Raw genomic sequence first — 13,858 nt, 5'->3', positions numbered from 1 at the left:
AATTCTAAAGGTTTCACAAACTTTCAAGCACCACTGTATGTATATTGTGTGGATTCGGCCCACCTGCCTGTAAGGACAAGTCACCACTGCTCTGTAGGACGATAGATCTATAGGACTCCTAGTTCTATGGAATTCCCTTTCCGTTAAAGGATGGGGTAGAAGAGGGCTAAAATTTTATGTACAGCAAGATATAAAAATTTATCGTTTACCTGTTCATATAAAGTTGGCATACCTAGTTAACTGGCAACGTAATAAATTTCAAAAGCTGATCTCAAAGTGCACCTATTTTGCTTTTTCAGATTTTATATAGCTGTTAGTGAATGTAAAAATAACTGATTTTGAACAGTTGAAACGAGTCGTTAGTAATTCCAGACTTCCTGTACTAACCTACATAATTTGGTAACAAAAAATCCGTCTCTGGCCTTCATTGGCTGCTCATGAACAACGTGTAGTTTGGCCCGGCCTCAAACACTACAGTTGAGGTTGTGTCCTGAAAGAGTTAGGTTCATGTCTAGAAGACGTTGTTTTCTGTGCTGCAAACGCAAAAACTTTGCATGGACTCAAAAAGGATGTAAAGCTCCAGTGGTTAGAATCAATACCACAGCAGTTCAACTCCGACTTTCGTTTGCGTTCAAGTCATTTCATTGATGAATGCTTCTCAAATCTAACTGAAGTCAAACGCAGGAGTGTTCCAAATGTGTAGTTTTGTGTTGTATATACGTGTACAGCCAGTGCTTAGCTGTTAGCCTATGCTAAATCATGTTTTTTATTGCCAAACTACATATAAACTTACCACTGAGAAACATTCTGTTCTCATCATGCTTGCGATGGTGGTTCGGGTTGATCTTCCGATGCATCATTATCAGATTCAGGCTCAAATTGGTAAAGTAAAACCACAATATTATGGATATGAGAAACTGGGATATGGTAGTGGGTGTTTCTTTTCCCCAACATGCTGTAAAGTAGACCAATCACAACAGACTGGGACATCTGACCAATCAGAGCAGAGTAGACCCTCTGAAAGGAGGAGTTTAGAATGAAAGGATCCTTGAAGGAGTCCTGTCTGACAGTGGGGGGAAAAGTAATGCTGCAATGTAAATTATGAGAAAATTAAAGTGTGTTTTGACCTTGGATGCATGTAAACCTATTGTATGAGATCTTCAAAACAAGATTAGGCACATTTCAAAACCATAATAGGTGCTCTTTAATGACTGTATTCGTCAAATATTCTGAGCAGAAGTCAGTGTTTTTTGAGCAAAGTCCGCTCTGTCCCTCCCCTCACCTTCCAGCAGCTGATTGATGCTGGTGATCTTCCTCGAGCCGTCGATGACGTAGATAACGCGCACGCCCTGGGGCAGGTGCACGTTGTCACTGAGCGCGCGCGTCAGCTCGGCCAGCAGTGCGTCCAGCGTGCGGAAGCGCTCGGAGGAAACGGCGCACACCAGGCCAGGGAAGTAGCGGTCTCCATTACGGTAGAAGCGCACCTTTTTGGCTCGCTTCTCCGAGCTGAGCGCCTTGAGAGTGCGCGTGCGGTACAGGCTGCAGTGAGCGCTGTGGGCGGGGCTCGGGACGCCGTTGGCTCGTGAGACTCCCCGGTCCTTCCTCTCCACTTTATCTCGTGCGTCGAAATGCTCGTCCATTTCCGCCGGCGAGAGCTGACACCTATAGAGGAGATACGAGGAGACGAGAATGACCGGACGTCAACGAGACAGCGTCACTACTGGGGCGGAAAATAACTTTTTAACAACTGCTTTAGAGGCTACCGTCGTGTCGGCTTCAGGCTTTAAACCTCATTAAAGCCCATTCTGTAATTGACATCATTGATATAACGTTGAATTAAGATAAAACATTTCACTTCTTTCGACAAAAAGTACGTAGGCTGATGTTATTGTAGCGAATCCAACAGTGGCAGCATATTGCGATTGGTTCTTGCCTCGGTTTTGGCCAAACGCTGAATATAACACTTTGTCTATGAATGTTCAGAGTTTGGAAAGCAGACTAGCTGTAGCCTACATGCTATCACACAGTGTAACACTAGCCAGGTGTAGCTGTCAGGGCTTCAACTCATAACCACAGTGACTGACGGACACAGAGCAGTTTCATTTTAAAGTGTTTATATTCTAAATGACAAAGCATGCTTACTTACTGAAATACACGGTGCAGTAAATACGCAAATTTCTTCTGAACAGCCGAAATTCAGGTCGAAGATATGAGTCGTGTGCAGTCGGTACCGATGTTCAGCTCGTCTTTTGTCCTGAGAGTGTGTTGTCCTATGTGCGAGGAGGAGGCTCGGCTCGCTCTCTCTCTCTTTCTCTCTCTCTCTCTCTCTCTCTCCTCCGTGACGTGGGATCGGTCTCTCTCATTCAGTTGTAGTACCTCACCGCAGAGCGCCACCTCTCATCCTCTCCCACTCCTCCTCCATCGCACAACAGTACCCAATCAGTAGACATAACATTAATACTACAATCACTTCAATTAGTCATAAATATCAATATTGGTAATGAATGGAGTCATCTGAAAATTCAGTTCACCCTGTACTTTATTGAAAACACATTATTAACACATTATTTGATGTTTTACTTGTGTGAATTTAATTTATTTTTGAAAATAAATACTCATTTCAAATCTAATGACTGTAACACTCCAAAAAATTTGGGACAGTTTTTCATTTCATAACACTTATTAAGCGTTTGGTCACTGAAGACACCAGTTGGTTAAGTTTAGCAAGTGAACTTTTCCCCCATGCATCCTTTATGTATTTCTTCAGCTGCGCAACTGTACAGAGCATTCATTGCCTTATTTTTCACTTCATAATGCGCCACACATTCTCAGTCGGAGACAGGTCAGGACTGCAGTTGTTGCATGGTGTTGACTGACAGGTTTACCAAAGTATTCCTAAAACCATGTCATATCCATTACAGACTCATGACGGTTTTTAAGACATTGACACCTGAGGGATCGGAGATCACACACATTCAGAAGTGGTTTTTGGTCCTGCCCTTTACGCACAGAGATTGGACCAGACTCCTTAAATCTTTTAATTATATTGTGCGCTGTAGAAGGTGAAATGCCCAAAGTCCTACCGATTTGTCTTTGGGGAATGTTATTCTCAAACTGTTGAATTATTCGCTGATGCATCTGTTGGCAGATTGGCAAGCCTCAACCCATCGTTCCTTTTGAAGGAATAGGCCTTTTTTGGAGGCTCCTTATATACTATGATTAGATGATTGCCTCACTTCGTATCACCTTCTTATTTCAACTTATTACATCACTATTAGTCCTAAATTGCCCCTGTCCCAACTTTTTTGGAATGTGTTGCATGCATCAGTTTCAAAATCAACATTTACCTTCAAAAAAACTATGTAGTTGATTAGGCAAAACATCAAATATTTTGTGTTTAAACGTTTTTTTTATTTTGTTTTGTTTGAATACAAGTCAAAATACATTTACAAATCACCCTTCTTTGTTTTTATTAGCATTTTCCATACTGTCCCCACTTTTTCGGAATTGGGGTTGTAGAATAGTATAATTATTTCATTGTTTTTTTTTCATATTATACAAATTATCATTCATTTTATGCTCGGCTTGGCCCTACAGAACACATCAGTTTAGATCAGTAAGCTTAGCTATGTACAATTTCTGATTTCTGTTCTGATATAATAATATAATGTAATAATGATGTAATGTGATATCACATTACATTAAAATATAGCTTAAAATGTGTTCTCGTTCTCTCTCTCTCTCTCTCTCTCTCTCTCTCTCTCTCTCTCTCTCTCTCTCTCTTCATATGCCCTCCTCTCAGAGTGAACTGATCACAAAATGCATGCTGTGCAGACAGGTCTTGCCATTATTAAGTACAGAAGTGTGAATCGAAACCTGGAAACCTGATTAATAACGCAGGAAATAAAAATGTGGATTCTGATACTAAAAGTCTTTAAACTCCAGAATCCATCAAGCTTTTTAAAACAGCATGATCAAAGGCATATATATATATATATATATATATATATATATATATATATATATATATATATATATATATATATATATATATATATATATATAATTATTTTTATTTTTTAAAGTTTTTGCAGGAAGCACTTAGATAGCAGACTGTAACATTTAACCTAACTGCAAAGTGCAAAAAATAATTCTCAGCCACTCACTAATCTACTTATCAAAAACATTTTAAGTAGATTACCACAATAACACTGTAGCAAATCTTAGTAATAACATAGTACGCATTGTCAAATTGAATTATGTCTTTAATGTCTTGTTTCATTTCTTCCTTCTGCTTTATAGGGCTGCTATGTTAAACTTGAAGTTATATCAGCCAGTGCATTTTTACATTGGCTGATATGACTATGAAATGTATATCATTGTACACATGGTAGATCGAGGTATATAACTGGACCTTAGAACCCTCTATTTTATGCTTCAGGGCATATTTACAATGTTTGTCAACAAAATTTCCTGTACAGTATCTTTTCCTCTCATGCATGTAAAAAAAGAGAAATTTCAGAGAATAGGCAATGTCTATAAAATGTTTTCACCACCACTATCAGAACAGCCAACAAGAAAAACTAAATTCTCCTTCTACTTCTATTTCAGGGACAAACTTTGCTGATGATACTCATATACCTGATGATATTTGAACTCTTACTATTCTCTAAGTGTAGCAAGAATAGCAAGATATGTGTTAGGTTAAACCACAACTCGGACTCCATTTCCCAGCATACACAACGGCCTACAAACATGGCCGCCACGGACTCTGCTTCCCACAGCACACATACACTGTCATGTTCATACTCACCTGATTACTGATTACATGTCCAGACGTCCAGAGTTTAAATCCAACCTGGAAAAAATGTTAGGGAGGGCCAGCCTGATGGACAAACCCACTCGGACGTTCACCATGTATTAAGAGAGGGAGCTGGCCGACAAGATGGCCTCCACAGTTCAGCTTCAGTCCCAGTCCAACAGGGCAGTCTCCACAGCTCAGCCCCAGGTCGACAGGGCGGCGATAGGGGTGACACAAGCATAAAGAAGCTTGTGTAAGGGATGCAGTAAAGAAGCCAAACTACAGTGTCCCACGTGTATCAAACTCCGGATACATGGATCATATTTCTGCTCTTGGGAATGTTTCAAAGGCATGTACCCACAGATGGCTCCACAAGAAAGTAAGAGCAGAGCTCCAGCTTGAGACCAACAAGGTGGTCTCCCCTGCAGAGCTCCAGCCAGAGGTCAATATGGTGACCTCATCTCCAGAGCTCCAGCCAGAGGTTGATGTCGTAACCTCATCTCTAGAGCTCCAAACAGAGACCCCCAAGCGGTCTCTCCTGCTTAGCTCCTACCAGAGGTCAATGTGGCGACCTCGGCTACAGAGCTCCAGCCTGAGACCCATGAGGTGGTCTCACCTGTAGAGGTCCTGGTTCCCTGGTTCCCAAAATTTCCCATTGAAGGCTGATGAGGCAACCTCCTCTGCCAAGCCACAGGGCTTGGGAGGCCGTCTTGTCCACCTCAGACAGGAACAGGATTTGGGAGGCCATCTCCTCGATCTCAGACAGGAACAGGGCTTGGGAGGCCGTCTCGTCGAACTCAGACAGGAACAGGGCTTGGGAGGCTGTCTCGTTGGCCTCCGACTGGAACTTGGCAGAGGAGGTTGCCTTATCAGCCTTCAATGGGAAAGACCTCCTGTCTGAGGTCGAGGAGATGGCCTCCCAAGCCCTGTTCCTGTCTGAGGTCGAGGACATGGCCTCCCAACTGTCTGAGGTGGACAAGACGGCCTCCCAAGCCCTGTTCCTGTCTGAGGTCGAGGAGACGGCATCCCAAGCCCTGTTCCTGTCTGAGGTCGACAAGATGGCCTCCCAAGCCCTGTTCCGGTCTGAGGTCGACGAGACGGCCTCCCAAGCCCTGTTCCTGTCTGAGGTTGATGAGAGGGCCTCCCAAGCCCTGTTCCTGTCTGAAGGTGATGAGACAACCTCCCAAGACATATTCCAGTTGGAGAGCGATGGCACTGCCTCCCATACCTCGTTCTTGTCTGAGGTCGACGAGATGACCTCTCAGGACATGTTCCAGTCGGAGAGCAATGACACTTCCTCCCTAGCCAGGTACCTGTCTGAGGTTAACGGCATGGACTTCTATACTCACACCTAAGCCCAGTGTCACGTCCAACCAAGTTATACTCATGCCTGAGGCCGACGGGATGGCCCAACCAGCTTGACTCGAGTTTGAGGCCGATGAGACAGCCCACTAAGTCAAGCTCCTGTCTGAAATTGACGACACAGCTTCCCAAGCCTGGGTCTTGCCTAACGTTTGACATAAGGTTACTGCATGCAAGCAGTTTATAAAAGTTTCATCAATCATTAATCATCACATGTGTATATGATGATCAATTTATGAACCCATGCACCTTTCGCCAGCCTGTGAGGTTTTAAGAGAGATGTTGAAGAATTAGCCCAACCAGACAAAAACCTTCACAAATATCTTTACAATCAGTGCAAATGTGAGACATTTTTCTTACTTTATTTTATTAAACAATTATATGAACATATTTAGAGCAAACAGAAGAGCACATTTAATGTACAAGCATGTACATTATGTCAATTTCCTATTAACTAATTAAAAATGTATAACATGAATAAATACACTAATGTTATAATATATTATACATATATTACGGACACTTTAGACACGCCAATCAGCCTACCGTGCATGTCTTTGGACTCGGGGAGGAAAAACAGACTTCATATTAAACCATAATGAACTTTCCTTTACTTTTACACTATCCGTTGTTACCCAGATGAGGATGGGTTCCCTCCTGAGTCTGGTCCCTCTCAAGGTTTCTTCCTCTTAACATCTTAGGGTGTTTTTCCTCGCCACCGTCGCCACTGGCTTGCTCAATTGTGATAAATTCGAACATTTAAAATCTGTATACCATGTTTATATGATTCTGTAAAGCTGCTTTGAGACAATGTCCATTGTAAAAAGCGCTATACAAATAAAATTTAATTGAATTGAATTGACTAAAGCTGTAACTATGGAAACGGAGTGTACCACTCTGGGTGTGTGGCATTGCTGCAGTTAATTCCTTTCGTAAAAGTAAACACCGTAATCAAAATATCTGTGAAATCAAAAAGTATGTTGCAATAAAAAGAAGCAAGAAATCTTTAACGTTCATATTCTTTCAGTACATTCAGTAATTTCCGGGCAAGTGCGCGGGAACGTGCCAAACTATCAAAGACTAGGGGAGAGCCTTACCTGGTAAATCCTTCCAACTACGTTTCCCTCCACTTGGTAATGCCACATTTTGGCGTATTTGGCAGGATTTACCTGGTAATTCATGTAGATGAGACATGGGTATTACTCTGATTTAATATTGGTTGTGGTTTGGGTTTTTTTTTTCATAAGTGGAACAGCAGTATGCGTTTGACTTTTTGGGGGACTCCTTGTTGTCCGGTTCCATTGTGGGGTGAGTGTAGTGGTTATAGGTATGGAGGAGGTGATGCAGGAGTTGCGGGAATTAGTGGTGCAATTGAGAGCTGTCAACGACCGGTTGCATCATGAACAGATGCCAGGTGAGTCACCTGGTCCTAGCACAGTTCCTTTTGTTGCCACCACAGCAGGGCCTGACCCTCCCCAACCAGTTGATGCTGATCTGGTGGTGCCGGAACGGTTTGTCTTTGTGCCTAGGGACCGACGGTGTCCAAAATTTAGTGGTAAATCCGGCACAGGCATTGACAAGTGGGTAGAGGAGGCTCAGGCATGCATGCGGACTTGTTATCTGTCCAATGGGGCAGTTTTTGTGAGCAGGACAGAGTATTACATCGCCGGGTGTCTCGCTCTGATGGGGTGAAGAAGGACTTCAGCTGGTGCTGCCATCGCTATTGCAAGTTGAAGTTTTAACGCAGTTACACCATGAGCATGGGCACCAAGGGCTTGAGCGCAACACTGAGTTGGTGCGGCAGTGTTGTTATTGGCCGGGCCTAACATCTGATGTGGCACAATGGTGTTGAGAGTGTGACCGGTGCCAGGCGGCCAAGGAAACGCAGCCTTTTCCTAGTAGCTTCATGGGCCATCTATTGGCCTCTCGGCCAAAGGAAATATTGGCACTAGACTTCACGGTGTTGGAGCCAACTCGTTCAGGGTTGGAGAATGTGCTGGCTATGAAAGACATTTTCACCAAGTACACTTTGGTGGTGCCTACACGGGACCAATGGGTGGAAACAGTGGCCCAAGTTTTGTGGTGGAATGGTTTTATAACTTCCGTGTTCCTGGTCGTATCCATTCAGACCAGGGCCGTAACTTTGAGTCCTCCCGGGTACGGCAGCTTTGTGTCTCGTATAATGTTGAAAAGTCTTGCACTACCCCTTACCATCCAGCAGGTAATGCTTAGTGCGAGTGTTTTAATAGGACTCTGCATAACCTTCTACGTGCCCTACCTGTGTCCCGGAAAGCTGATTGGGCCTTGTGTGGTATCCCACAGGTGCTGTTTTGCTACAATACCACCCCTCATCAGGCGACTGGTGAATCTCCATATTTTCTAATGTTTGGGCAGGAGCCACGACTTCTAGTGGACTTCCTGTTGGGTCGAGTCCAGGAGGTAGGGGTTCGTAGTGTGCACAAGTGGATGAGGAAATATCAGGCTAGGCTACAGGTAGCTTTTGAGGGGGCACGGGAACAACTGGAAGCAACTGCTGAAACATGACGCCCACGTCTGTAATGCACCACTGGAGGAGGGCCAATTAGTTTATTTACGTGAGTATGGTGCTAGAGGACGTCATAAAATTCAAGACCTGTGGAGCCCAGTGGTGTATCAGGTTGTGAAGGCATCCAAGACGGGTGGTGTAGTATACACCATTGCACCCGTGGATGACATGGGCAAGGTTAGGTGTGTTCTTCGCCCTGCCTTGAAGACCCTGATCCAGAAAGATAGTCCGGTTCCCAACTTGACACATCCCCCTGTTTTTGGGGAAGAGGTGTCGTCAGTAGAAGTATCAGAGGTTGCTTTAACGTTTTTCTTCCTTGATTTGCTTTATTGTTTTGCTTTACCTAGTGTTTTGCTTTACCTAGTGTTTTGCTTTACCATCATTCTCTGTGTTTTATTTATTGTTTTGCTTTGTCTAGTATTGTTCATTGTATTGGTCTATGTTTTGCTGCTATTTTTCTTTTATGTTCTGTAACCACAGGTACTGTGAGAGGCTAAGTGGTAAATTAGTGTTTTCCAGCCTCCAAACCTGTTGTTTCAGGTTTGTTTTGCTACACAACGACCTTACTATTTTTGCTACACAACCACCTTACTATTGATGGGGTGTATGCTATGCCTTATTGTCTCCATGCTATAGTGGTTGTATTTTCCATTTTGCATTGTTTACCATAATTCTGGTCCTGCTTAGGTGCTGTTAAATGCCTCTATTTCATGTGGTGGAGCCAGTGGGCCTGAATGTTATGGCCACCATACCACGGTGTCTGTAATACTTTTGTTTATCTTTCTTTGTTTATCGTTTAGTGTTTGTGTAATTTTGGGTTAACCGGTGTTTTCTTTCTCTCCAGGGCCAGCGAGTCTTGATGTGGGACAGGGAGGCTGGCTGCATTTATTCGGTGGTGTGTGCTTCACAGTGTGCTGAGTGTACCAATGTCCTTATGGTGTAGGTAGTATTTGGTGTGACTTGAGGTGGGCTCCCGAGCTGGAGCTGGCCTGCCTCGTTCCTGCCAAGCCTGGGCCTGGAGAAGTGCTCAGTTTTAAAATCCTTATTGTGCTTCATGAGAGAGCGATTTTATATGTATATGTTAAGTTTTAATGATGTTTAAGTGTCATAATGAAATGTAATTTTTATATTCGTACTCATGCCTCATTCTCATGTTCTTTGCCCGGAGTTGTAAAACTTCTGTGTGCCTTTATTTAGGAGTATTTCCCTGGTTCTCCCCCAGGGTGGTGTAGATGGATTTACTAAATTTTGGATAAACATTTCCCTCCACTTGGGAATGCCACAGCGGGAAAACAGATTTCTGGCCACATGCCAATGTCCATGGACCACAGGTTCTTGGGCAAGTTGTATGTATCACTGCTGAGTCCAACTGCCTTTAATTTAAGATGATAATCACTTGTTATACTAGCATTTTCACAGCTTGCCCTATTAAAACCAGCCATTTTGCTGGATGTTTTCCAGCATGTTCCGGCGGAAAAGTGGCGTCAATGCATACCCTCTATAGCATAGTTTCATGCAATGGTGGAGCAAGCTTTAACACAGTGTCACAACATACCTCCTGTGTGTAACTGAGATTCAGACCTGGCTATTCAATTCTGCAAGCTATATAAGCATTAGAGACTATGTAGGATTATAACTGAGAGATTAAATATAAAAATTATATTAAATTTGTCTCATTTTTAAATTAACGCTAATCACAGAGCTGAACATTAATGTCTGTGTGAAATTTTACTTACGCTATGATAAAATAATTTTCCCTTGATATCGTCCAAAGTCGTTTGAATTTTGGTGTCTTTTTTTTATATATATACATGTTAGTTTGGCATCCAGTAAAGACAGGACATTTCGTCATACCAGTGTACATGGAAATTACTAAATAAAGTCTGTTTGAATGTGCCCTGCGTTAGGTTGTGCCCCGCTCTCCCCTACATGACTTGAATTTGTCATCAAAAGGAGAGTCAACTACACAGTTGCAAGTTTCTGCAAATTGAACAATATTAGATTTCACAACAACTGTTAGTTTGAACACTTTATATCAGGGATGTCCAATCTTATCCGCAAAGGGCCGGTGTGGGTGCAGGTTTTCATTACAACCCATCAGGAGCCACACCTGATTCCACCTGTTTAATCAGTTGATCTTTGCTTTCAATAGAATCAGGTGTGGCTTCTGCTTGGTTGGAATGAAAACCTGTACCCACACCGGCCCTTTCCGGACAAGATTGGACACCCCTGCTTTATATCTTTCTGAATTCTTGTAATTGTTTAAAAATATTTCAATCTATCCAGCAAAATCAAGGAAAATTGTCCCATCCCACTGTTGTCAGAGTAAAGATACCAGGCACTCATGTGGACTGTTTGCAGTTTTTTTTAAAAAAAGAAGAAGAAAAAAACAAAAACACTTTATTTTGAGGGTTTTTTAAACATGTGTAAAAGTTTCCTTAGACACCTGTGCCTATTGGCTCCGGCAAGCCTTCCTCAGGGGGTCTATGAAAGTATTTTGTGGACAATTTTCAAGCACAACTGCAAACTGTATTTGCAATTGTGTTTCCTTTTTGGAAGCATAAATTGTCATAATTAATATGAAAATGCAAATCCTGTGTCCGTTTGCATTTTCATTTACACGAACATACGGTATCTGCCAAATTTCAAATGGTAACGCAAAGTCCATTTGCAGTTGCATTTTTCATGTCATGAGTTATGACCTTCTCAAAATCTTGATGACATGTTATAGCAACCACTAAACCACTCTCTAATCTGATTAACATTTTCTATTTCTCCTAGAGTCAATTATAAATAATTACAAATTGTATAGTTCCGGTCCTTGGTTCTGATTAGCTGAGCCATATTTCAAGCTGTTGTGAATTACTCTATAAACATACGCCTGTGACCTCATTACAACAGTATTATTGCTCCAAATAAATTTGTTTAAAATGTCAGATTTTTTTAGCATTTTTTTATGCTAATAATACCAGTTTCTGGGGAAAAAACAATTAAGAAACCGTGTATTATTCAACAGTCGTGTTTTCTTTTCAACATACATTACAGTTTGTCAGCCCAGTAACATAAAATAATAAACCAGACTGCAATACTAATTGTATTCTTTACGCTAGCTCACTTTACCCATTCACATTGGCTGTGTCCAAAATCGCGTACTATTCTACTACACAGTACGCAAAAAGCAGTAGGCCAGAGTTGTAGTATGTCCGAATTCTCAGTAGGCGAGGAACAGTAGGTGAGAAATACCCGGATGGGGTACTGCTTCCAGCAAGATTTTACAGTATGCAACCAATGGACACTACGCTAGTCAAAAATCCCATAATGCAATGAGGCTGATGTGGACGAGCTCAGAAAAAAAGATGGAGGAAGACATCGTGTCAGCTCTTTTTATGTATTAAACCTTGGTTAAACAGGACTTGTTTAACAATACCTGAATAAATTGTTAACTTGTTGAACGTTTAAACAAGAAAACAGTTGTCAAGTATTTGAAAACTTTTTTGTGATCCCTACCACCCTGCTACACAGTAGGTGAAAAGCAGTATGCCAAAGAAGTAGTATGTCAGAATTCTCAGTATTCATAAAACAGTAGGCGAGAAATACACGGATGACCTACTGCTTCCACCTCAATTCTACAGTATGGAACCACTGGACACTGTGGATACTGTGCTATCCCATAATGGAACGGGACTGGCGTGGAAGAGCTACGTCCAGATTGTATTCATTCACTTATACTGATCAGTACATACTGTATTAACGGCTGAGCAGTAGGTACTGACTCGAATGCAGTAGGTACTGCAGTTTCGGACACAGCCATGGAGTCCATGATGGCCATATTTGTAGGCCGCAATGCAGGATTGAATTAACTGGCTGGGTTGACCTGACTGGTAACAGTTAAACTTGCCAAACTAAAGAAGTGCTAAATATTTTACTTGTTAATATTTTGAACAAGTTGATTTTGAGCAATAAATTCAATAAATGTCTACATAAAATTTCATACTCAACAGTCACGTATGCCAAAGTAAAGAATGTAGTATATTTTAGAAGAGATGCATAATGTTGCTCAACTTGTTTTTGAACAATCATCTTGATTATTTAAAAGATGGATATTTTTCCAACTTGAATTTCCAAAAAAAATTCATTAAAATTCAGTAACACTTAATCTAGCCACAGTGAGAGGTAAAGTATACGCTAGACATGGTATCCAAACTGTAGAAGTTGATTAATATCAAACGGTTAATAAGGTCCTGGTGAAATTCCCCCCATTGGCCCTTCTCTATCATGGTCCCCTAACAATCCCCGTCTCTGAATTGGCTACATCACTATGGCTGACATCGCATCATCCAGTTGGATGCTACACACTAGTGGTGGTTGAGGAGATCCCCCCCCCCACCCCCATACTATGTAAAGCTCTTTGAGTGTCTACAAAAGCGCTATATAAATGTTACTGTAAATAACTAAATGACCATCCAGATTACAAATGTCTTGTAGGTTCAACCTCCAGGATATTGACGAAGAGTGGCCACCGTAAAATTCTTCTTTGGCAGCTGTAGCAGGACAGCAGCTTGTCCAAGTTATTAACCCCTCCTTTGGTGGCATTATAATTAAGTGGTTCAAGGTCCTCCCGGCCACTGATCCTTCCATCCCTGTGTCACATTTTTGCCCTTTTTGGATATGTAGGATATGTAGTATCACAGGCAGTCCAGACTTTGATTCCATATCTTGCTGGTTTGGAGGGCATACACTGCCTGCAGGGGCAACTGTCTCTACAAGCTGTTCTTCCACAGTTACATTGGGCCCAGGGTTGTAAAGAAGTGAAAGCCGGTCCACCCATTTGTCCCACACAATGCGGATTTCTGCCAGCTTGTCCCTCCACCATCTAGCAGATCTTGATTCAAACCTGTTGACCCTCTAGAATATATGGAAGCTCTCCAGATACATTGGGGCTCTCAAAATCGCTCCCCCGACTCAGTATCCCAAAGACTTGCAGTTGACCCATCTTGACCTATAGACACCTGCAAGGATGAGGATCCCAAAGTAGGCCCGTAAATGAGTATTGTCCATCTCTTTCCACTGTCTCCCCTCAAGGTTGGTCATATCCAGAATGATTTTCTGAATTGAGTCAGGAATCAGCAGCCCAAGCAATGACTTGATAT

General features: G+C 42.2%; 1 protein-coding gene across 3 annotated transcripts in view; it reads right to left on the bottom strand.

The window, feature by feature from the left end:
* The window catches only part of dclk1a (doublecortin-like kinase 1a), a 77,368-nt gene extending 74,876 nt beyond the window's left edge, over positions 1 to 2,492 (bottom strand). For all 3 annotated transcript variants that reach the window (XM_017488331.3, XM_053686823.1, XM_053686824.1), the window contains exons 1-2: positions 2,147 to 2,492; positions 1,283 to 1,662 (exon numbers count right to left, since the gene is read on the bottom strand). In XM_017488331.3, coding sequence (XP_017343820.1) covers positions 1,283 to 1,640 — 358 coding nt within the window. In that variant the 5' untranslated portion in view covers positions 1,641 to 1,662; positions 2,147 to 2,492. The remainder of the gene's footprint in view (positions 1 to 1,282; positions 1,663 to 2,146) is intronic.
* Between the last annotated feature and the right edge of the window lie 11,366 nt (positions 2,493 to 13,858).

The sequence above is a fragment of the Ictalurus punctatus genome, chromosome 16 (genome assembly GCF_001660625.3).
Source record: "Ictalurus punctatus breed USDA103 chromosome 16, Coco_2.0, whole genome shotgun sequence".
NCBI classification, from domain to species: Eukaryota; Metazoa; Chordata; class Actinopteri; order Siluriformes; family Ictaluridae; genus Ictalurus; species Ictalurus punctatus.
Note: the sequence above shows the minus strand (reverse complement) of the source record. Positions and strands in the feature narration are given on the sequence as shown.